Source organism: Aspergillus nidulans, chromosome II (genome assembly GCF_000011425.1).
Source record: "Aspergillus nidulans FGSC A4 chromosome II".
NCBI lineage: Eukaryota > Fungi > Ascomycota > Eurotiomycetes > Eurotiales > Aspergillaceae > Aspergillus > Aspergillus nidulans.
Window position 1 is genome coordinate 1,728,211 of NC_066258.1, and position 23,359 is coordinate 1,751,569.

The 23,359-nt window shown below is 51.4% G+C and overlaps 8 protein-coding genes across 8 annotated transcripts, besides 1 other annotated feature; 3 read left to right on the forward strand and 5 right to left on the reverse strand.

Annotated features, from left to right (window-relative positions):
- Nucleotides 1-23,359: part of a sequence feature (contig 1.68 76..250663(-1)) that runs on past both edges of the window.
- On the forward strand, nucleotides 451-2,071 carry ANIA_04198 (TauD/TfdA family dioxygenase; the record flags this gene model as incomplete). The annotated part of the gene is made up of 5 exons (XM_656710.1): nucleotides 451-817; nucleotides 924-1,154; nucleotides 1,220-1,275; nucleotides 1,342-1,511; nucleotides 1,609-2,071. 5 exons carry the CDS (start codon nucleotides 451-453, stop codon nucleotides 2,069-2,071), a joined length of 1,287 nt encoding a protein of 428 aa, XP_661802.1.
- On the reverse strand, nucleotides 2,413-4,800 carry ANIA_04197 (uncharacterized protein; the record flags this gene model as incomplete). The annotated part of the gene is made up of 6 exons (XM_656709.2): nucleotides 2,413-2,605; nucleotides 2,671-2,884; nucleotides 2,947-3,327; nucleotides 3,370-3,879; nucleotides 3,938-4,105; nucleotides 4,171-4,800. The coding sequence occupies 6 exons, from the start codon at nucleotides 4,798-4,800 to the stop codon at nucleotides 2,502-2,504; spliced, it is 2,007 nt and encodes a 668-aa protein (XP_661801.1). The 3' UTR covers nucleotides 2,413-2,501.
- ANIA_04196 (protein ffkF) lies at nucleotides 5,796-7,535 on the forward strand (the record flags this gene model as incomplete). The annotated part of the gene is made up of 2 exons (XM_656708.1): nucleotides 5,796-5,825; nucleotides 5,880-7,535. The coding sequence occupies 2 exons, from the start codon at nucleotides 5,796-5,798 to the stop codon at nucleotides 7,533-7,535; spliced, it is 1,686 nt and encodes a 561-aa protein (XP_661800.1).
- ANIA_04195 (uncharacterized protein) lies at nucleotides 7,675-10,044 on the reverse strand (the record flags this gene model as incomplete). Its single annotated transcript, XM_050611299.1, has 10 exons — nucleotides 7,675-7,811; nucleotides 7,861-7,995; nucleotides 8,056-8,130; nucleotides 8,181-8,394; nucleotides 8,452-8,499; nucleotides 8,545-8,829; nucleotides 8,885-9,033; nucleotides 9,098-9,184; nucleotides 9,327-9,606; nucleotides 9,658-10,044. 10 exons carry the CDS (start codon nucleotides 10,042-10,044, stop codon nucleotides 7,675-7,677), a joined length of 1,797 nt encoding a protein of 598 aa, XP_050467339.1.
- On the reverse strand, nucleotides 11,307-12,134 carry nut2 (mediator complex subunit NUT2; the record flags this gene model as incomplete). Its single annotated transcript, XM_050611300.1, has 2 exons — nucleotides 11,307-12,016; nucleotides 12,085-12,134. The coding sequence occupies 2 exons, from the start codon at nucleotides 12,132-12,134 to the stop codon at nucleotides 11,647-11,649; spliced, it is 420 nt and encodes a 139-aa protein (XP_050467340.1). The 3' UTR covers nucleotides 11,307-11,646.
- Nucleotides 12,469-15,795, reverse strand: ANIA_10515 (putative serine/threonine protein kinase; the record flags this gene model as incomplete). Its single annotated transcript, XM_050611301.1, has 3 exons — nucleotides 12,469-14,695; nucleotides 14,745-14,842; nucleotides 14,895-15,795. The coding sequence occupies 3 exons, from the start codon at nucleotides 15,793-15,795 to the stop codon at nucleotides 12,704-12,706; spliced, it is 2,991 nt and encodes a 996-aa protein (XP_050467341.1). The 3' UTR covers nucleotides 12,469-12,703.
- ANIA_04193 (uncharacterized protein) lies at nucleotides 17,636-20,137 on the forward strand (the record flags this gene model as incomplete). The annotated part of the gene is made up of 2 exons (XM_656705.1): nucleotides 17,636-19,677; nucleotides 20,086-20,137. The coding sequence occupies 2 exons, from the start codon at nucleotides 17,636-17,638 to the stop codon at nucleotides 20,135-20,137; spliced, it is 2,094 nt and encodes a 697-aa protein (XP_661797.1).
- On the reverse strand, nucleotides 20,891-22,901 carry ANIA_04192 (DnaJ and TPR domain protein; the record flags this gene model as incomplete). The annotated part of the gene is made up of 3 exons (XM_656704.1): nucleotides 20,891-21,146; nucleotides 21,199-22,360; nucleotides 22,415-22,901. 3 exons carry the CDS (start codon nucleotides 22,899-22,901, stop codon nucleotides 20,891-20,893), a joined length of 1,905 nt encoding a protein of 634 aa, XP_661796.1.

Sequence of the window (23,359 nt, forward strand, 5' to 3'; positions counted from 1 at the left end):
GCATTTGCCGGGTATCGAGATTTGAGAGTTTCAAATCATACGTAGCTGCTGGTTTAATGAACATCTCGATGAGTGCTTGCTACAAGAGCCAACGTAGACAAATCAAGGTCAGATCCTTGTAAGTTGCCGATGGCTGCCGGCCGAATGCCTTTCCAGCGAGTGGAGATCGAGTACGGGAGTTGTACGGGGCTCATTTTTGATGCATTGCGGCATGCCTCGATGCAGTTTGATGAGAAGCTCTATCGTCAGTCCTGCCAATTCAAATGTGCATCTCGATTTGCACTCTCCACTTCTCTTTGTTGGGACCCCGTAAGAGAGATAGCCCGAAAAGTCCATGACCCTTTCCAGGCCAACTATAAAAAGCCAATGAATTGCTCGTACAATGGACCGTAGAGCATTGAATCTGAAGAAAGGTTCTCTTGACTTGTGGATCATTCACATATGCCGATCATGGCCCCCTCTGCTGTTAGCTTTCCCCCTTCCACAGAATTCGTGATAGCCCCCGAAGCCTACTATTCAACTGGCTTGCGTGCGCGCTTCCTCCTTGACGCGGACCGGTCCGCTGCGAAGACTCAGAGTAAACCCGCGACTTACGCTAAGATTGGGTACGAATTCGATGAAATAGCCTATAAGAAGCGCGTCCAGGCTAGTCTCGCAGCTGGCAACTTGCCCAGAAAAGTACCTGCGGGCTGGCCCACTCAATTGTCTGGCCCCTTGGTCTGGGACCGGGGGGACTTTCCGGATGAAAATGAGTATGTATATTACTTGACCGACAAGGACAAGATTGAGATATCCGATGCCTTGGAAACTTTCAAAGGTTCGTTCCCGGTTATCAATATTATGGCGGCGAGAAGTCGCTTTCTGGTTGCCTTACCACAACAGCCAGAAATGAAAGCTCACTGAAGCTAACAGAACGCGAGCAGGTTTTGGCCTCGGTGGCCATGAAGTCTCACAGGCGACATTTCCTCTCCCGTCGCTTGGGAAAGAGCTTATCAAGGTGCGCAACGATGTGTATGAGGGCCGCGGATTTGCAATTGTGCGCGGACTAGACCCGGATGCGTACACCATGGAAGACCTTACGGTGGTATACTTGGGAATATCGAGTTACATCGGCGAACGACGCGGAAAACAAGATCAGCGAGGTTCAATGTTGAGTACGGTTCCGTGATGAGAGTTGTCAATGAATGGAACATTACTGACGAAACTCTCTTGTCATCAGTGCATGTCATCAAACGAGGCGACGAACAGCGTGACATCCAATACAGTGAAGACAAGGTAGGCGCTCCTGCATATAAGCATCTTTCCTCTTCCCGTGACTGTAACTGAAAAAAGAGTGCATAGCCCTTCCACACGGACACTGTTACCGACTGTTTGTGCTTGTTTACCCGAAGCCTCTCCGAAAAAGGTGGCCGTAGTATTCTCGCTTCCGCCTGGACGGTGTACAACGAGATTGCAGCCACTCGACCAGATATAATCCACGTTTTGTCACAACCCAACTGGCCATTTGACACGTAAGTATCCGCCGGTCTGTCCCACGCAATGATGGATTCGTGCTCTCAACTTTTATGGAAGCTACCATTCCTGCCCAGACAGCTAATCAGTGGTTAGATTCGGCCGCTCCCCTCCGTATTACACCCGGCCGGTCCTTTTTTACCACGACGACAAGCTCATCACATCTTTCTCACGCCGGTTGCTGGTCGGACATGTGCCATTCGACAAGCGAACACCCGGAATCCCTGGTCTCACAGAAGCACAGGCCGAGGCCCTCGACATGATTCATTTTGTTGCACGCAAGCATGAAATCACCCCCCGGATAGAACGCGGCGATCTCCGCTTCATCAACAACATGGCGGTACTGCACCGACGCGAGGCTTTCGAAAACAGTGCGGGGAACGCCCGGCATCTAATCCGGATCTGGCTGAATAACGAGCAGATGTGCTGGAAGCTGCCACGAACGCTGCAGCTCTCGTGGGCTCGTATCTTCGAGGACAATGAGCGTGAAGAACACTGGGATCTTGAGCCCCCGCGTCGAGACGGCAAGATCCTGAGGGTTGCTGGATCATGTGATTAATGAGACCATGACCTATGAATGGAGGCCCGCAGACGCTGGATGCAGTTTTGGAAAAGGGGGAAGAGGATCAATCTAGGGCAGAGGAAGAGGTGGAGAAACAGACGAGGAGGAAGCGGATGGGGTTGGCTGGTAGGTAGAGTGTGGAACTTGGATCAGTGCCAGGTGGGATGGAGAAAGAGCGTGAAGGATGGACGGGCAAAAGTTTGGTTCACGACGACACGAGTGTCCGTGCTCAATTTCAGACACGCACCTCTGCTCGAGTTTTCGTCTACAAAAGTCATTTCGTCTTTGGGGTTCCTAGGTGTTTTCTTGTGCTTCGGGTTATGTCTTCATGGTCATGGCATTCATTACGCTTTCTATCTATTCGAATCACGGTAACCTCCTAATTGTACGGGATGGCGGCTATTATACTAGGTACTATTCTCAAGATCTAAACAGTCGGTCCAGGCGCCCACTCAACATCATATAATTGTGAAATCCAATACAGATCGTCTCCATATTCCCGATTTGCCCGGATCTCAGCCATGCGCGCCGCTACGGCGAAGTCAGATCAGCGGCGCTCGGCACAGCGGACTAGGAGTGATTAGGAGCGCACTTACCTCTGGCAGGGTGGTTGATGTGCTGGGAGGTCTCTTTGACAAACTCGAGCTCCTCGCTATCTAGGTCCGCGGCGGTTGCCAGGCTGCGTAACGACTTCTCGTCGTAAGTCAGATGGAATGGGAGGACGCCTTTGTTCAGGTAGTGAAAGTGAGCCAGCGCGGTTTGCATGCCCTTCTGCATTCCTTCAATGCTCAGGCGGTTGGCATATACGCTCTGTGGGTGTACGCGAGTCAGTTCCGTGGACCAGTTTTGCAACCATAGGCGCAGGGACTAACCGGCAAGCCAAATTCGCGAGCAGTCTCCCAGTCCCGTCTTGTTAGCATCGCGCAGCTGTGTAGCAAGATGAACAAGGTTAGGTATATCGTCAACCAATGCTCGCGTTTATTCTCCGTGATCAGGTCTTTCAGAGCCGTCAACACTCTACCGCAGAGAGGACGGAGGACTCTGGTGTACATGATGCATTCCATCTGAGCAATCATGATGCCAGGCATCGGGACCTTTGCATGAAAACGGCTATTTGGATCATCCACTGGTGTCCCTCCGACGGCCTCGTAGTAGTACTTAATGTACTCCGGATTGCTGATCTTACGGCAGCCGACCCAGAACTGCAGGCAATCCCTAATCAAAGCCCTTTCTCGTGGTGGCTGCACCGCAGACTAAGCAGGGTTGCACATTCGCAGGGGCGACACGGTACTTACCTTTGCTTTTTGCTGATAAAGAAAGGCAAAGTAGTAGGTGCGCCAGATCAGAAGGTCGAGATTCCCGACTTCGTATTTGATGTACGCACCCACATAGTTGGCCGTTAGCCACTTCAGCGTTTTAGCGGCGCCTTCCATATCAGCGAGTGCATACTGTGGCATTGGATGGCGTCTAACATAAGGCCCCGAAGTCCATGTCGTCTCCAGCATATCGCCCTCCTTGGGTATGAATTTTCTCACCTGCACCTCATATGGAGCGTCGACGTGGACTTGGGATAACGTTATCGTCTTGATCTCAGATGATGCCCAGTCCGTGATGTCGACGATCTCCATACTCTGCCATCGTCTGCTGAATAGCTGGCACGGCATATCCTGCTCTCGATATAACGACACATCGGTGATGATCATCCGAAGGCATGGGAGCTTCCGGATACTGGGAGCCTTTGACTGATGTGCCCGTTGACAAGTAAGACAATCGTTAGTATAAGGATCATCATGATCCGGCTCACACTACAAAGTGCTTTGTTAGCAAGGGATTAAGAAAACAACCGGAACAATTGCTGCTCACCCTTATCCGCATCATGCGACATCGGACGCAGCCCTTCAGATTCCTTGTAAGAGCCGTTTCGGTGCGTTTGCTTTCATCCTTAAACGGACCACGTCGACGGGTACTGGCCTTTCGATGCTTCCTCTTCGTCGTGTCTTCTGGTGTTCTCTTGCGTTTCCGTCGGGTCCTCTGGAATAATACGCACCGCGAGTTAGCCATCAACAACCTCGGTCGACCACTATGATGCAACATACTGGAGGAAGAGACCAAGTCTTGCTACAGGGTCCGCTTGGAGGCGGATTTACGACACTCGGGCTTCGCTCATTTAGTCCGGGCGATGTATCTTGCTGCTCTCCGTCGGATGCGATCGACGAATCACTATCCGACCCGGCAGCCGACATGGCCCAGGACGAGGATGCGTGAGAGGACGACCGGATCGGACGACCGTAATCCAACGGCATCGCGATCAAGTCGCCCTGACCGCTCGATAACAAGACTGGGGAGCAGTTGTGCGGTTGCAGTGTTGGACCGCTGTGTTGACTAATGAAGGCGCTTTGGGCGCCGAACATAGGGTCGTCCCATGAACCCGCATAATGAGACCAAGATAGCGACATTCCACCGTCGATGTCCAGACCAGAATCTTGAAATACAAGCTTCTGATCGTCCACGACTTCCTTCGCATCATTAACTGCATCGAACTTCGAGGCTAGTCCATGCAAACCAGACACTGCAGATGGACGAAGTCGCGAGTCCGACCAGTGTCGTCCAACGTCCCTGGTAATCATTAGGCTGGGTAGTGGGGGTGGCGGATTCAGCGCGTCTACAGCAGCCGGATTATTCCTTGTATCCCTGCTCACTTTATTTGGCGACAATATTGTGGCCATGAGCTCATCCAACAGTCGTGGATCCGATGCAAGGTCGGCAATCAACGATGGGGGAGGGGGGAAGGCAACGCAGCAAGAAATCAGCAGGAAGATCGTCCACTGCTCGTGCCACGACGGTCAAAGAAGAAAAGAACAAGCAGTCGACTGTTAGGAGGGAGAAAAAGTCTTTGGCGTGTTGGGGTCTAAGAGGCACCATACCATGTTGATCCGTCAGTGCAGGGATGGGCCGCGCTGGCGTCAAGGCATGATGACAGGCGCAATTTACGGGTAATCCTTTCAACTTGGAAGAGCGCTGGGCGAGCTTTTTATCGCCTAGGGGCTCGGCGACGCCATTGAAAGTCTATTGTTCAACTGTCAGCCCGCGTAGAGGCCGTCGCTGCCAGGGATTAATGGACGTGTCAATTCTTTGTGGTCACTAGGTGAGCGAAGGGATCGCTTCAGTCACAGGCCATCTCAGCCTGCGCTGATGCGATCGTGAACAGAGCAGACCAGGTTTGCCAATGAGAAGAGCACTCGCGGCCACTATTTGATAGGTGCCTCGAATTTCTTTTTTTTTTTTCCCTTGATCTGGGCGGAGTTAACCATCCTTGCTGGTTTGTTTGAGCTTATCCCTTCTCCGTCGCCCGCTGTCTTATTTCGTGCATGAGGGGTAAATCTATGGTTGTTCAGAGCTCCGTCTCGTGCCTTTCTTTCTGAGTTATCTTTCGAGTCTGCGCCGTCTCCCTCCATCTCAGCCTCGTCGGTTCGTCTCCCTCCACTCGTCCGCGCCACTTCATCATCTTTATCAATACAATTTCCTCATTTGTTTCCTTAAGCCAGGCTGGCTTGACTAAGGCGTTTTTGGCGTCTCTGGTGCTGACGGTGGTCCACTTGGTAAGTGACTCCCCCCCCTCTACCACTTCCCTTGGCCACATGGCCACAATCAACGATGAATTAAGAAACCAACAGTAGGAGTCTAGAGCAAGGCATTGGTGCCCAACCTCCCTTAAGTCTCTATGGAGCTTAGCCATCTTATCGTTGACGCCGTATGGCGCCCGAGCTTCTTGTTAAAATACCATGAACTACAAGAACATTTGCAGCCCGCTTCCGGTCGAGTTGGCCCTCCTTCTTGGGATTCTTCCTTTCTCAATCCTCGAAATCGGGTTGACAACCTTGACACCACCTCCTCCCGCTGGCGGATTGACGGGGCGACAATATGTGGTACTTGCGTCTATGCTATCCCGCTAGATCTGCTCCCAAACTTGCCCCCGTTACGGGTCTTACTCTATATCTCTGATCAGACGGAATATCCTGCCGCATTGCGCCAGAGCCTTGATGCATGTACTGGTGTGCCCCTGCGAGACGGAAATGCCATTTCTCGGCTAGGCTTAGCAAAGCATCTCTGTCGCGCACTCGACTATCATTGCGCCAAGAATCCGGGATTCTTACAGGAGTATAGCAAACTACCGTTTGGCTCCAGGCTTATCTTCGAAGACGTCACTCCGGATGTTGCAGATATGATGCTATATGTTGAGCGCGATTATGGAATTGAGAAAAACATGAAAACTCTTCAGTATCTTCAACAGTCGTGGTCTGATATTGCCCAAGACGCCTGGCCGCCGGCGGTCGACATCAACGAATTGCGTCTTGTCAAGCAACTTAATGAAGCTGTGATTCTGGTGGAATTTTCAGGTCAATCTCGTGCCATCTTCAAGTGCGCAAGCGATTCCTTACATCATATGTATCATGAGCTCCGTTTTCTGCTTACTTGTCCCCCACATCCTCACATCATGCCTCGGCCCCTGGCGGTTGTTTTGAAAAAAAGTGCGTTCGGCGGTAGAAGCGGCGTAGTAGGCTTCCTTCTGCAGTACTTCGAGGGTGGCTCGCTGCGTGATATTATCCCTGCTCGACAACGGTCTGCTACTCTGTCGGACACTGTCAAGCTTCGATGGTGTCGGCAAGTAGCTTCGGCACTAACTCATCTCCACGAAATGGGGACATTTTATTCCGACTTGCGACCTGACAATGTGTTGTTAGACGCCGAGGAGAATGCCGTTCTATGTGACTTTGAACAGCGTGGTAACTGGTATGAATGGAGCCCTCCTGAGGTTTTGTACCGACAGTACGTTGAAAACATCCGAGCCCGGCTTCCTGAACGAGTCGTAAATTCTCCCTATGACCATCTACTGAAAGAATACGCATGCTCACATTCACTGTCTACGTCAGCGTGCTATACGCCGGCTGAAAGTCCGATAGAAGCGCGGAATCGCGCTTGGTTCGCCCTACCGCCATCTGCGCGAGAGAAGGCAACTGTGTATAATTTTGGGCTTTTCATCTACTGTGTTTTCGAGGGACTTAGTAACGTTCGGCGTAACGTTGCAAATCAGTTCCCCATCGAGCCGGAGGTGGAATATCCAACTTTCCGGCGGACACCAGAAGCTGTAAGAAAGATCATTCAGCAGTCCATCGGTAATCCTCCAGACTGGGACACGTCGGAACTTCAGTCCAGATCGTCACGAGTGGTGAGAGTGAATGGCTTACTATATCCAGAGACGCGCACTGATCTTGAGCCCGATACGCGTCAAGCTTTCGATGCCGTCATGGATACTTTACTCGGATTCTGGAGCACAGAGCTGATTCGAGCAGAGAGGTTTCTTGAGGGCGCTGACTGGAGCGCTGGTGATTTTGGAAGAGATAGAGCATCACTACGTGATGTGGTTGATGCTCTTGAGAGCCAGGCTGAAGACCTCTACTAACGAATCAACATCAAGTAGAGAGTCATTCGCCACACGGAGAAAGGAGACATCAGACAGAAATTAGCCTTGGGATTCTATTAGCGGTACATTATAAGTGTGCGTTATTCTGGCTGTTCAACTTGCCGAAGCTAGCTCAGCTCTACCCGCCATATCCGGATCTGTAGTCGTTTAACGCTTCGACAACAAGCTTGGCCAACGACAGCAACCTTTCTTCATCCAATCTGCGCCCAATAAGCTGCACAGCAGCAGGGGCACCGTGGTATTTTTCCGGGTCATCTGTCGTGTGTCAAAAGCATATTCTCGAACACAAAAGCGGGAGCCGCACAGTATTCCATATTCAACTGATCCACCTCGTTGAGGGCCGTGAAATTGGGACTGACAACGTCTATCGTTTTATCTGCTAGCGTCACCGGAATAACAACTGAAGCATAATCCAATACGTTGACGGAAGTGGTATATGCTTAAATGCAGTCAGTCAGTCCACCAAGGCCTCTTGCACTTGACATTGTCTTCCGCTTACTTGAAGGGTAGAATTTCCCGGGAAGGACGCCTGCGTATGGCGTTACAGGGGAAAGAAGTGCCTCAACAGGACGGTCTGAAAACATCATCAGTGGTTTTCTCCGACATTGCACAGGAAGTGCCTACCGCCGGTTCGTTCAGCAGTTGATATCCAGTAGTCAAGATATCGATGCCGGTAGTCTTTCATCTTCCTTACTATCCCTTCATACTCCGGGAGGGGTAAAGGAGCTCTCGGTTTGCCGTTGGGAAACAGATTCGTAATCTCAGGCACAAAGGGCTCACCTGAAAGATGAACTGCATCATAAACGTCATGACAACCATCCCCTCGAGCAATCGAACACTGATCATGTCTGTTACGAGAATTCTACTGGAGATTCCTTCTGAGCTCCGTGCTTACATGGATGTCGATGGTCTCTCTGTTGTGAGGCCAGTCCCAATCAACCAACTGCGTCCATTAGCAAGCGAAAGTGAAGCGCCGGGTTTGGCAAACCTGATGTCCTTTACTCTGCAGGGCCTCCTTCACTATCTCCATGGCACGTGAAATGGGAGGATGCGGCGTGAGCACACCGTCGTTGGCCAAAAATCCGAAGGCTGGCTTATATGCTAATTCGTCCTGCGGCTTATACTCCAGTTCCGACCTCCAAGGGATAGGTAGGGTGTAGGGATCATGGAGCCATGGCTCCAGGAAAAGAAGAGATTTGAGTATCAGCTGGAGCGTGTCTATCGAGCGGCCCATAATACCAACTACAGTCGGCATCACTTCCTGTCCTTTACCCTTGTCAGGCAAAGTTAGTACAACAGACAGCTTAAAAAGGGCACTTTAGCCGTACGGTGTTTGCTGCATCCTTGAAGGATATACGTCCCGCCGAGGGCTTGATACTGAAAACACCTTGAAACGAAGCCGGCATTGATACGGAGCCACCAATATCAGTACCGATTCCGAATGCGCTTCCCCTCAACGCCTGCATTGCACCCTCACCTAAGAATTGTCAGTTCAGCGACACCGCAATAAATGCGGAGAACGAAATCAGTATTTGCCAGACCTCCTGATGAACCACCCGTTGAAAGATTCTGGTTGCAGGGGTTGAACGCATATCCGAGTATGTTGTTGTTTGTTTCAGGGGCCTTTACTGGTCAGCAGCTTCGAAGCCTGAGGAAACCATGAGATACCCCATTTTGACCTACCCACAGGCTTTGCATCAGAGTTGTCTATCCTCCGTACTTTTGTTCAGCTGTGTTTGTGGCCGGTAAGTTGCGAGTCTGTTGTGTGACTTACCTTTCCAATAGGAACTGCGCCGAGGACGTGAAATTCGCGGACCAATTCACTGTCGACATTCTTTGCTTTTCCCGTATCCATTTCTCCCTCGAAAGTACCGATCCAACCAATAAACCCCATCGAGGTATCGAGTCCTTTAATGTGGAACTGGTCCTTTAGTGTGAGTGGGATGCCATGCAGCGGACCAATAAGCTTTTTGTGTTTGTTGAAGTAGTCGTCGAGCTCTTGGGCCCGCTCAATGGCTTCATTGAATCTGATCTCCAACAGAAGATTACTCTAAAAGAAGTTTCAGAGATCTTGGCCTTGATGGACGGGGGACAAACTCACTAATTGATGAGCATAGGCGGCCCTCTTGCAAAAGGCCTTGACTACCTCCACTGCTGTGAGTGTCCCATCTCCCATCCTGGCCACGAGCTCGGGGACATCCATGTCAGTGACGTATCGGGACTTCGCGTCCAGCAACCCGTCCATGTAATCCCCAACAATGCTGTTACGAGACCTTCCGTCTTCCAGCACTTGAGGCTCTAAAATCCATTCCCGCGGGATTTTGGCCATGTTGGCTTCGCGCTTTGCGCTCGCAATCTGCTGCCACCGGGCTGGCCAGCTGGAAAAGATTTCCTGAATTTTCCACATATCATACGTCCAGTCCAACAGTGTCAAGGCTGACACAAAGAGGGCGACGGTGAGAATGAGAGTGCGAAATTTCGCTGCCATTGTCAATGGGCTTTATATCATTCGAAGCTCCCCTTATTTATGGGGAAGAGTCGTCCAAGGCTCTCGCCGCCTCTTCGAATTGAATGCGTCCTACGACAGTCAGGGAGTGCTGAAATGCCCCGATCCACAGAGCCACAGTGAATGAGCGGCGACTAAAGTACTCAGACCTCAGGACCCAAGCACGCGAACCTTTTTGTGAAAGTTTGAAAATGTCTGTATAGCTGCTTTAAACCGGGAAAATTATTGGGCCAATGACCTGCGCCTCTTAAAATCCAACCGATGAAAGATTACTTTTCCATTAGTACGGCAACCAATCAGCGGTCAATCTTACGATCTCATTACATCGGCTCGCACGAGCATTCGGGCTCGAAAGACAGCATTCCCAGGAGATCACGATAGTCGGTCACCCAACTCCAGCCGCTGCTGAATGTCCACAAGGCGTGGAGTGATCAGCGTATCACGTCTCTCGCATCATCTTTCAGCTCTCTTGGAGCCCGGTGCGTGAGTTGCGGTGTGCGACTCTCTCCTCAGCTTCAATTTGATCAGAAGACAGCCGTTACAGAATTTTGGGGCGTCGAGACCGAGAGGGGCTTGATTCGCATACGTAGCCGGCGATAAATTTGTAGGCGGATGCATGAAACAGACATCCGGTATCGATACGCACCAATTGCTATTGTGTTTACTTTGTCCTAGTGGATCAGTGAAATTATTTGGAGTCCCCCCAGTTCAGGTTTGGATGCCTTGTCCGCAGCTACTTGACTGGCGAACGCTGCTCCTCTCACTTCATCAGTAGGATGCACCGTATTTAATCTGCAAAGCGAGGCTCCCGTCGCGCCTAGCAAACATAAAACAGTTCACCAATGCCATTAGATAATTAGATTCGCAAAATGCAGATTCAGACTGCAAGTTTCAGATGACAAAATGAGTCGACGAGAAACGGTGTGATGGGCTGAGCTTATGCATGCATGCTTGCCACATGCACTTTTCCACACGACTCATACACTAATAATATTCCTTTAGGCCCTCAAAAAGGTACGAATCTGGATGAAAAAGCGGCTAAGCAAGGCCTAACACCGAAGATCCACGGCAGACATGCTTTAGGCTTTTAGCATCTCTGGCCTAATAATCTAGAAACAAGGGGTCGCCCTAGCTGCTGCCTTGTTAGGTACGCGCGAAAGAGGCGTTAAGAATCAGATTATCGCAAACACCAAGATGATAGAATGTTACCAGTGCATCTGCACTTTGCGACGTGTTTTAATAGGTCCAGTACGTTGTTCCGAAGTAGTCCAGGCAAAAACAATGCTTCCACTGTCGAAATCCAGAACTCCAGACGCCAGAACTGCAGAAAGTACCCCCACCCCCAGCCTGGATGAGCCCGCTGTCCTCCCCTGAAGAACAGAATTGAATACCGATACCCGTCCGAAACTCCGTGCCTGCCGCTTCTAAATAGAGAAACAGATCTTCGAGCCCAGTCCAGCCCTTCAGTCACGATTCATCCATTATTCCATTCCGTTCGTGTCGTTTCGTAATCTAAGCCCCTCATGGCATGCCGTTCCATTTTATCTGAAGCCCAGGTCAATCGAATTCCAAACTCCATCAGGTTCATCCCCGCTCCCGCTCACTCTGCTTTTTACCCCCCGTAGCTTGGATAACCTTATCGACCTCCCCTCTCAGCTCCGGCATCGCACTCCTCATCTCCCGCGCAAGCACATCCCGGAAGTCTGCAAAGGCCTCCTTTTTCCCCTTGAGATCCTGGTTTCCGCGCTGCACGAGCTCGACGAACTCGCGCGTGTAGATGTCCGGGTTCCGCGCCGCATCGACGTAGTCAATTATCTCGGGTGGAAGGGCAATGGAGTGGAGAGCGGGGTCGTTGGGATTCGTGCTTTGGTATTGGTTTGGGGCCGTCGTGGATGCTGTTGGGTCGTCGCGCGTGTGTAAGGAGAGGGTTTGCAGGGCAGTCGTGAGGTTTTTGCTGTGGTAGCGCAGCTGGTTAGATTATAGTAGGTAACATAAAATAGAGTATGAGAAAATGGCGCGTACGTACATCTTGCGAACAAGTTCCTGCTGCGTCTCTGGGCCGAGATAGCCATGAACGGCAGATTGGATTTCGAAGAGGTGCTGGATGATATCTTTGAGTTCGGCTAATCAATTCATACTTGCGTTAGTGGGCGTTATTATGCAAAGGGTGCAGAGATATCCTTACCGTCAATTGTACTCAATGTAATGGGCGCCATGGTGTAAGGTTGCGGGGAAGGCCTTCAGATGATACTGACAAGAGTGTGCATGTCAATTTGGGAGCTGCGCGGGCGATAAGATTCCCGGGGTATCGTCGGTCTAACCTGATTAGGTGGGTAGTTTACTTCAGGTCCGCCAGCCGGACCCTGAAATTATCACTGGAATTCAGAAATACATTGGGCTTTGATACCTCGAAATCATCCCAGATGGATCTGGGGTTATATATAAGTATGCTAGGTACATGTACACAGCGGACATTAAAACCGGTCTATCAGACCAACATAAACAAAGCAGATATGGTCAATTCCTGCAATACATATGCGACCCCGCTCCGAGCACCAAAGACCCAAATGAATGGAAGAAACAATGTATGGCTAATCTAAGCAGAATGATGAAAGTATGTGCAGGCGATGGCACGGATAGCTTACACTTCCTTGGTCCGCACGGTCGGGAATTTGGGCGCCTCGATCTCTGTCTCTACCATTTCTAGCCCAGAAAGACTCGGAAATCGCCGGCTAAAGTTCTTCTCCCAGTCATCGCCTGGGCTTGCGGGGATTCCTTGTGCTGGTTGGTTTGGGAGACGATCAAAGCCGCTGAGTGCGGTTGGGTCTGTGCCAGTATTTCCGCTACGGAGGCTCTGCGGCTTTGGAGGCGCTGCAGGCCGCGGCCCCGTGCGCTGTGTGGCCGCATATCCTGCTGATGGTATTTCTTGTTTCGGCGCTGAAGGAGGTGCAGCACCGCCACGTGTGTTGGGTCGTGGTTGCCCTTCCTGCTGCTTTGCCTGCAAAGCAGGATCGGAAGATTCCGTATATTTCCCATATCCTGTGGCGGTTTTTGGTGGTGGAGGCTTGCTGGCTTCACCAAGTAGCGTTTGCACCCTATTCAAGATTGCAGGGGAGCGGGTCACGTCGTTCGCCGATCTCCTGCCTCCCTCTCCTTGCTCAGCCACTCGGCGGCGGTATTCGGCAGCAGCATTGGCCACACGCTTCTCTTCCTGCGAGAGACGCCGGCGTTCGAGCTCACGGCGCATCTCAGGTGAGATGTCGTCGTCGTCATCATCATCATCATCATCATCATCACCTGGGTAAATGATGGATTCACCGGCCGTTTCAGAGCCCGGCACTGGGGACAGTAATGGCTTGGGAAAGTCTTCCTTGCCCGGAGACTGAGCTTTGTTGTCTTGGCTCCCCTCGAAGCGGCGGAAGGCGTCACCAAACCGACCCGCCAGTAGTGTCTTAGTACCGGAAAGAGACAATGTTGACAGACTGGAGCGCTTCGTATGTTTCGAAGAACTCCCGCTATAACGCTTCTCGCGCTTCCGAATAGACTCCTCCTCCTTCGCCCGCAAAAAATCTACATCCGAGGATATATTACTTCGATCATAGTCCACTTCAGTCCGCGCATGCTGCAGCGGCAACCCATCATCATAAGGTGATTTTGGCGAATCAAGTGATGAGCGAGCGCTGTCCGCGGCACGTGGCGGAAGCTCAAGCTTCGTGCCTGCGTGCATTGATACGGGGCGAGACCTATTGTTGGAGGATCTTGATCGAGGCAAGGAGTGGTCAGCTTCCGGCTGCAACGGCCGAAGAGCCTCCATCGAAGGTTGCGGGGATGCCGATACATTGGATAGTCTGTCTGAGGAGATCCTCGGGTCTACCTCCAACTTCGACGAGACAGGCGATACGCCCGACCTGGATTTTCTCTTTTCATTGTCTGATATTTGCGGCTGTTTCTCCGACGACGGGAACCTGTAGATTGGACGACTGGGTGGTTTCAACTCCGACAGCCCTGGACTTTGTGGCGGTGAGGTCATGGTACCGGTGGAGACCATGGTAGGCCTTTGTGGTGCTGGTTGATAAAGCGGTGCTTGCCTCGAGGACTCATCGCGATAATGATTGTATTCTACAGGAGACGAGGTCTTCAATGTTGGCGGTTGCGTGTGACTGCTGGCAGGCTCCGAGGCAGTCTCTCGAGGCAGTGGCGAGCGCTTGGCAAACGCCTCATCGGCCAGGGCATTGGTAAGCCTTTGAGCAAGTCTTTCGTCCTCGTTTCGATCTGCGGTACTCGGCTCAAAATCGAACTTGCTTTTCGTCTCGTGCAAGATGTTAAACTGGTCGAGCGAAGGGAACCTATCCGAGAATTCATCGCCGGGCTCTTGAGGCTTTTTACCATCCAGCGCAGCGAACGGATCTGTGGATGCTCCCCGGAAGGGCGATGGACTTGGACGTGCGGAGTTGTGTTGAGAGGCATCAGGTCTCGTTGGCCGCCCACGACGCATCGGAGCAATCTCAGGAATGCTAATCTGAGTCTCCTGGATAGGCGGAGAAAATACGGCACCTACTTGCGGTGCTTCTGTTGGGGATGGCGGGAGCTCCTGGTATCGGCGTGCTTCCGAAGTCGAGCGATGGGCATAGATCTGACATTGTCAGCAAGCGGAAATATACGGATATCTTGGATAAGCGTACATCTTTGATCGGCACTTCTCTTCCTTGCATTTGGCAGACTTCACGCAGAACCTGGTATATATTTGGGCGCTTTTGCGCGCTCTCCTGAAGCATCGAGGCTGTAGGGCATTAGTACGCAGTGGAGATCATGCAATCTAGACGGTCACTCACAGATTAGCATTTTCAGCCGGCTCGAAAATGGAGGATATGAAGGGAACTTGTAGGAAGCATTGAGAATCGCCATCTGTCCAACCTCCTCAAATGGTGTGGTGTAGTAGCAGAGCTTGTACAGGAGGACTCCCAGCGCCCAGATATCACTCTTCTCATCAATCGGTTGTTTGCGATAAACGTCAATCATCTCCGGACTTCGATATTGTAAGGTTGTATGTCGTTGTACATCGTCCTCAATCAAGCGACCTTCTGCAGCCGAGGTAGCGGCAGGGCGCGGCGGAGCAGCAGACCCGAAATCACAGACCTTGTAAATAACGGAATTCCCATGACGAGAGATGAGAACATTTTCCACCTTCAAATCTCGATGCAGTAGAGGAGGCTTAAGGTAATGCATACAAGCAACACCTTCGGCCACATCGGAAAAGATCTTGATAATCTCTGGTTCCGTCAAACGGTTTTGCAGCCGCGTATTCATGAAATCAATCAATCCTCCACCCGCACAGTATTCCATCAGAAGGAACACTTCGTATCCGCCGGCTTTGAGCTGGGACGCATGGGAGTCAATGTACTTGACAATGTGGCGGTGGCCTTTCAGCTTCTTCATTGTCTCGACCTCGGTGCGCATGTTGGCAAGTGCAATCTTATCTGGAACGGCCACTCGCTTCAAAACCGCCTTATCGGAGCCATCGACGGGCTGCGAAAGACGTACGACGTAGACATGGGCGAATCCACCTTCGGATAGGTATTTCTCAACGACGACTCGGTGGCTACCAACCTGGACTTTGGTGTTGGGCAAAAATGTCCCAGCCGGTGCATTCAATGCAGCAACCGGGCTGTATGAAGTTACAGGCCGAGGTTGGGCGGCATGGCTCTGGTAGGGCTGGGAATGATAGGAGGCCATGGTGGGGAGAGAGAGGAAAGGATGAACCCCGTGGGGAAGAGGGAGACGGGATTATCTTAAGGGCGAAGCGACTACCGTTGCTGCATAGAGGAGACGAAGAACGGAACCTGGCCCAGGACGAGCGATATTAAAGCGATCCGGAGCAGGCAGATAATTCACGAGAGGCCAGCTGTCGGCGGGGAGGAGGGCTTGACGAGGGTGAGGCGGTGACGTTGGGGGCGGTGCCTGACAACCCCCAGGGGTCTGCTAACGGGCAAGAGGCGAAAAAAAGGAAAACAAAGACGCAAGCGAAGGAATCAAAGAGATGACACCTAACGTCAAGACCAAGGAGATGGGCAAAATCTCAGTTCTGGACGAAGCGGTGTTGCGGTATTGCAGTTCAGCCTCCAATGTGTGCCTCAGGTACAGAGGTACGCAGGTCATGTGACATGCACCAGGAGGTTGCCGTTTTGTTGCATATCAGTAGTACAACAACCTGCTAAGATGGTTACAGTATAAACGCGGAGTAAACATGCGCCATCTACATATATCCCACTATATCTGGCACTTTGTCATGGGTCACAGCATCAAGGTATTGGTGTACTGTGAGACATCAGCGTGCTTCCCAGTCATGGGGTGTCTCGGAATGATGTCACATATCACAAGTCCGAGTCATGCAAAGTTCTCCTGGAGATGCTTTATATTAGAGTGATGAAGCTCCTCCATGAGTAGAACATCACGAGATGAGGCTGAAGATTCACTGTATGCCAGAGTCATCCTCCTGCCAGGGCCATACCGGTTCCATTTCACCTTCCGACGATCCCCCAAAAATTGTGGCCTGAGGCAACAAGTGCGCTAGAAAGTACTAACTTATGTAATCATCACAACCCTTCACACTAAACCGAGAACGGACAAATCACAACAAACATGCGATTGCATAGAAACCATAATGCAAGTGTTTTCTCCAGGGCTCTGAGCCAGGAGAAGATGGTAACGTACTCTGACTGCAGAGTAGGACAGAATTAATAGAGGCATGCTGGCCCCGAGGATATGATTCGACGTCTGTTTAAAGTTGCTGGTTAAACTACCGTTTGGAATGCTCGGGTGGTAGCAAAGCTGATTGAAGGCTCATTCACGAAGCCTCCAGCTCGATAAGGTGCTGAAAATAGATCTGAAGAGCTGAAATCCCCCCATATACAACTAGTTCTCAGTAGCTTCATTCCATGAGGAGCATAGCTTTTGTTTATAAACAATGTTGCATGGTTACTTTGCGAGCTGAAACAGCTGCAGCTATCCGAAAAGAAAACATGCCTAATTTAGTTTCATGGGAGAACAGAATCCTTCTACCGCCTATTTCTTTCAACAGGTGACCGGCATTGGGCAATCGGTTGGATGCTGTCGTGGCCACTTGGGCGTTAGCGCTGATCCTGCATCTGCTCTTCTCTCGCAACTGCAGTTGTTAGTCGTTGCCGCCTTCGCCTTCTTCCCATCCCATCCCACTTCTCTCTCACCCCTTCTCGTTTGTTTTTATCTCTCCCACATCTTCTCTATTATTCCCCATTATTATATATTCTTAGATCAGCTTCTAATCCTCATTATTACTACCGTCTATAGAATCAACTACCAAAATCTCTGTCCACGCTGACACCACCCAGATCAAGCGCTGAGGCACGACTCAGCGCTCTTCCTATGCCGCGGCGAATATGATTATTCCCCTACCAGTTACGTGCCAGAACCTGTCGAAGTCGAAATAATCACGGTGAGCGGAGGCCAGGCCAGCACGGTACAGCTGAATCGCAACCTAAATCAACGCTGAAGTCAAGACCTCATCTGCTATTATTCGTACTCTGTACTGTGAGCGATGGACGACGGCCCGCCGCCTCCCCCTCCTCCCCATGGCGAGAAGCCAAATACAACCCACGGCGAGTACCGAAAAGCATCAGATCTCCCGCAAGGAAACTATGATATCTTCATAATACCTCCCCACTCAGCGGGGTCTGGGTTCCTCTATCTCCCATCCTTACAATGCCAGCGAAATAGCTTCATTGCTGGCGCTGCCTGCGCGCTCGTGGCAGTCTACATCTGGGTGACACTAACTCCAATGATAAAGCTCTGGTATGCGACAACAGTGGCCAGTGGAGGAGGCGCCGGTATTGCTATTCTCGCTGTTGGCGTTGTAGGGCTCGCAGGGTGGGCGTTCGGCAATTATCAGGCTGGCAGCGGTGGAATACCTCGGCCAGGGCCTGGATTTGGGGGCAACTGGTCTGGATCTAGTGGACCAGGCGCATCTGGCCGGAATGCTTCAGGTGGTAGTGGAACGAACTACTCAAGGGGAGGGAACTTTGAGGGTCAAGCTGGAGGAGCACATCAACAGGGTAATTACAGCGGTCACTTCGCTGGTGGGCCCCCACCAGGAAATCAGTATTCGGGAAATCAGTATAGGACTAATAATGAGCCGCCACCGCAGACTACCACTGGTCCTAATGGAAACACCAACACTGCTCCTGGTCCTACCCCAGGCCCGAAGCCTGGTGGTGCTGGTACCAAGCCGGCGAGTTCTGGCCCTCAAAGCGAAAGCAAACCACAAACTGCGGAAGACTGGGAGAAGGCTCGAGAGGAAACGAGACGAAAAGAGGATCTGAGGCGAAAGATGGAGGAGTTTAAGCGGAAACGAGAAGCGGAAGCTCGCGAAAAGGAGAGGCAGCGGGAGAAGGAGAGAATGGAACAGGAACTGCGTGAGCGCAGAGAACAGCTGGAGAGAGAAATGGCGGCCGCGCGAGAAGCAGCCGCTAGAGAAGCAAAGCTACAAGCAGAGAAGGAAGCAGCGGAGCTTCGTGCGCGGCTAGAGCGCGAGGCAGCTGAAGCGAAACTTAAGGCGGAGAAAATCGCCGCCCAGGCTCGACAAAGGGAAATAGAGGCTCGAATGCGCGCTGCACGAGAGGCAGCGGAGGCAAAGGCCAAGAGAGAAAAAGAGGAGGCGGAAGCAAAGGCTAAGAAGGAGAAAGAGGAGGCGGAAGCAAAAGCCAAGGCCGAGAGAGAGGCCGCAGAGAAGGAAGCGGCTGCAAAGGCAGCTGCAAAGAAAGAAGCTGACGCCAAATTTGCGGCTCTTAAAGAAGCGGCGGCGAAGAAATATGCTGAGAAGAAGGCAAGGGATGCACAGGAAGCAGCCGCAAAAGAGGCTGCGGCGACAGCCTCAAAGGTATCCAGCGCATCGGCACCACCACCTCGAACTCCATTACCGAAGAAACCGACAGTTCCTCCGTCAAAGGCTAGTGCGCCTGCGATGGATGAAGAAGATGCATACTCATTTCGACCCTACGATAGACCTAGACGCCCATACGGAGGATCCGTGTACTCTGAGTCGTCCTACGCACCATCGCAGTCAACAGCACGCACCACCCCACCTCCATCCAACCGGAGCGCCTATGAGACCAAGGACCCTGACAAGATCGTCATTAGGGGTGTGTACGCCTTCAATCAAGCGTTCCTTCGCACTCCAGTGGCCCAGCTAGTGTCAGGTCAGAACATGGTGACAGATGGGCTAGTGCTGCGCATTACGACGGAAGGCCTCTTTATCGACGATGACGTCCGTGGTGTCCCCCAGCGAGAATGGGACGTCAAGGCATGGACAATGAAACTTGTCGAGGTATGGTGTCCGCAAGTTGGACCTCCAAAACCGAATGCTCCTAAAGCAAACCAGGCGTTCTTTCGCCGCAGCACCAACGAGGCACCATCTTCGGAGGAATCAGACGCATACCTTTCCAACTTCCTCAAAGTCTGCAAGAACACTTGCCGGCTCGCTTCGCCCGGCTTCAGCCGAAGCAGCACAAACAACAAAGAAAGCCACCCCTATGGCGGTCTCCATGTTCTCCGTGCGACGATTCGTGATCAGGAAGGCCGCAGGTACGTCTTTGTACTGCAGGAAACCGAGGGATGGAAGGTCGCTCTTGGGCTCCAACGGCTTCGCAAGGGTAGCCAAGTCCGAGCCCTAGGTGTATGCGGGATGGCTCTTGCAGAGACAAGGACCATACTTTCGGGACTTGGATATTGAGATTTTCCTTATAGCTCTTCTGAATTTTGTATGAGATGTTTGATGTTAATGTTGATGATGACCCAGCCCATCCGATTGCTATTGACTCATCTGCTGTTTTATTGTTACCCCAGTCATGCATATTTTCATGTTTGGCATTGGGCATGTATATATCCCCTTTCGTACGTACTTGCTTTCCATAATGAATATAATCCGTTTTCATATCGTGACCTGCAACATCTTATGCCCACAAAATGCCAGATATAAAACTACATATACAGTCACGTCTCATGTGATGTCAACTGTGTTGTGTACTGCTCTCCATCAAGATAACATCAACGTATCAGATTCTTATTCATATTCATCCATATGATATTCATCAGTCGCGAACATAATCCCAACCTATATGCTCTGGCGAACGTTAATAAGGGAAAAGAAGCGAAAAGAAAATCCCAGGTATATAGCAAAACGCCGAAACAAGCCCACAGATGGGGGAAAAGAAACTATTCAAGTCGGTCAAGTCGTCACAAGCCGGAAAAGAGGCTACGACTGACACCTCACTCAGGACAAAGAAAATAGTAACAAAGAATAAGACAAAGATGAAATGATAAAAAAAAAGAAAAGAAAAGAAAAGAGGTCTATCTGAATAATGCAAGCAAGCAGGTAGCGCCGGTGCCGATATATAGCAAGCAGAGCAAGCATAGTACAGATATGATATACCCCGCAAAAGGACATAGATGGATGAGACAAGCAAGCTGAATGAGGAAGATGAGTAAGTAGCCGATGACACCGTACGATGCAGATGCGGATACAGAAAATGAGGATTGTTTTGCTGGGATTCACCGGCCTGCTGTATGGATGAATGCATGCTTTGCTTTTTTACTTGACTTTTGGGTTCAGAAATCGAAGGTGGTGTGGTTGCATTTTCGTCACGTTGCATATGCATCGAGCATCGTCCCGTGTGACATGACAATGACAGGGAGAATCGAGTGTGTAACCATGATGAGGATGCGTTGATTAGGTCGTGCAAGGGCAAAATCCGGACGGTGCTTGGCGCGTCAACATTCGAGTCATTGGACGGGAAAGCTAGAACGGGAATCCGCCGGGAAATCCGCGCGCTTGCCCGCCCCCAAATGGGTTGCCACCAGCAGAAGCGAATCCGCCACCCCCGTTCATCATGTTGAAAAGGACGCTGGGATCGATGTTGATATGAGTGCCGCCCATACCGCCCATACCGCCCATTCCACCCATTCCTCCCATGCCTCCCATGCCGAATCCGCCGCCGCCGAACATGTCTGCGGGGTCCAGTAAGTCATCGCCGTTATCGTAGGCAGCGCGTTTCCTGCAATCATTAGTATCCTGCAATTTTAGAACACTAGGTAAAAGAAACATACTGAGGATCGATGAGAGTTTCATAAGCTTCGCCAATCTCCTTGAACTTCTCATCACCAGCTTCGCCTTCACGGTTCTTATCCGGATGGTACTTGATGGCTAGTTTGCGGTAGGCCTTCTTGAGGTCCGTTTCCGTCGCATCTTTGGAGACACCCAGGATCTTGTAGTAGTCTTTTCGTTGCGCCTTCTTTAGCTCGAATTCAGCACGGCGAATGTCCTCCCGGATTCCCTTCTCGCCGGGGTTAGCCTCAGCAACAGCCTTGTAGTCTGAAACAGCCTCCTGCCAGTTCCCCGCACCACCATGAGCCTTGGCGCGCATCTTCTGCGCCTTAATGTATGTGGGGTCGAGCCGTAAAGCCTCAGTGCAGTCCTTGATCGCCTCATCATATTCTTTAAGGTTGATATATGCCTGGGCACGGTTCTGGAGGATCTTGGCGTTCACGTCCTTGTTCGTCTCATCCACGCTGAGGGCTTCTGTATACAGTTCAATTGCCTTGCGGTAGTCCTTAGCCTTGAAAGCATTGTTGCCTTCTTCCTTCGTTCGGGTAAGCTTCTGTAGCATGCGGAGAAGTTTGATGGCTTCTCTGTGATCGGGATCCAGTCCAATACACATTTTGAGCGACTTGAGCGCTTGGTCCGTCTCGCCCAAGCCGTAGTAAGCTTTCGCACGGATCAAAAGGGCATCAGGGTCCTGGTTGTTGTCTCGAAGCATGTTGATGGCAATGTCTTGGGCCTTTCCAAAGGAGTTACCGGTAGCCATCTTCAGTTGCGCCTCCGCCGTCAAAAGAGTCCAGGCACGAGGCTCTTTCACGCCTGGTCCAAGGAGTTGCCGCGCCTGATCAATGCAGAACACCGCCATCGACGCACCACGGTTTTCGGCCAACGTCTCCTTCGCCTGGTTGATGAAGCGGAGCATCTTCTCTGCATTTTGTCGGTCTGCTGCTGAAGCCGGAGGTTGCATACGTTCGAGAACCTCTAGAGCCTCGGCCGGGCGACCTAGAGCAGTCAAGGTACGGCTTAGCCTGTGCAGAATTTTGTTGTTGCCGGGATCCAGCTCGTCCGCTCGTTCGGCATCCTCAAGTGCATCCAAGTAATTATGAGCGGCTAAGTTCGCCGCAGCGCGGTTCGATCGGTAGATGGAGTTATTAGGGTTCAGTTCAATGGCTGCTTGCAGTTAACATCCGAGCTCGCAAAAGTCAAATACGACTTAGTACAAACCCTTAGTGAACTCTTCGATCGCTCTGTTGTAGTTCCCGTCTTTGAAGAATTTGTTCCCAGCCAGTTTGAAAGAATCAGCCTCGTCTGTGTTACCGGTGGAGCGATGCGGTGGCGGGGTCGGACTCTGGTGAAACTGTTCGCCGTTTGGCTGTGGTTCGGAGGGCGTTGTCAGACGGGGATCATTGCTGTCGATATCCATCGAGCTGCGGGGATCAGCAGCGGCAGCGGCCATGGCTGACAGGCGACGAAGCTCGTCGGGCGGAAGATTGAGCGGGTGGGAGTCGGGATCGTGGGAGCGCCGATGGGAATTACGCGGGCGCGCAGCAAAGGCAGGGAGGGATGGAGAGGAGGAGGATCGAGAATGGGATTTGGAAGGAGAAGAAGATTTCGAGGAAGTCTTAGAGGAAGACGAGGAAGACTTCTGCTTCTGATGTTGGTTGGTAGAGTGAGAACGAGAGAAGCCGAAGAAACTCTTAGAATGAACCATTTTCAACGGGGGGAGAAACGCCGCTGATTGGCTGGCGCGGATCGAAGATGAACGAAGGCGGTGGAATTGAAGATTATGGCACTGCAAGTATCTACACAATAATAATGATTGACAAAGGGAAGAGAAGAAAAGAGAGATAGGAATAAAGAGCAAGCAAGCAGATATCTAAATCCAGGCCCGCTTCGCTGAGCTGTCAGAGAATCTCATCGAACTCCGATAGTCGTCCGGCCGGCGTCGTTGAGAGGACAAGAATTCTGGAGGCTGGCGACTTTAGCGTGTGCTCTCACCAACTGCACGAGTAGGACCATACGCACTCCCGCTTGTGCCTATCATTGTCGACACCTGCAGAAGTGTTTCTCTCCTCTGCCGAATGAGATTAGTCCATTGTGCGTCTGGATTATGGGCATTGGGCAAGGTTGATCAGCAGTCGACTAGACGCTCAAGGCCAGTTGCAGACT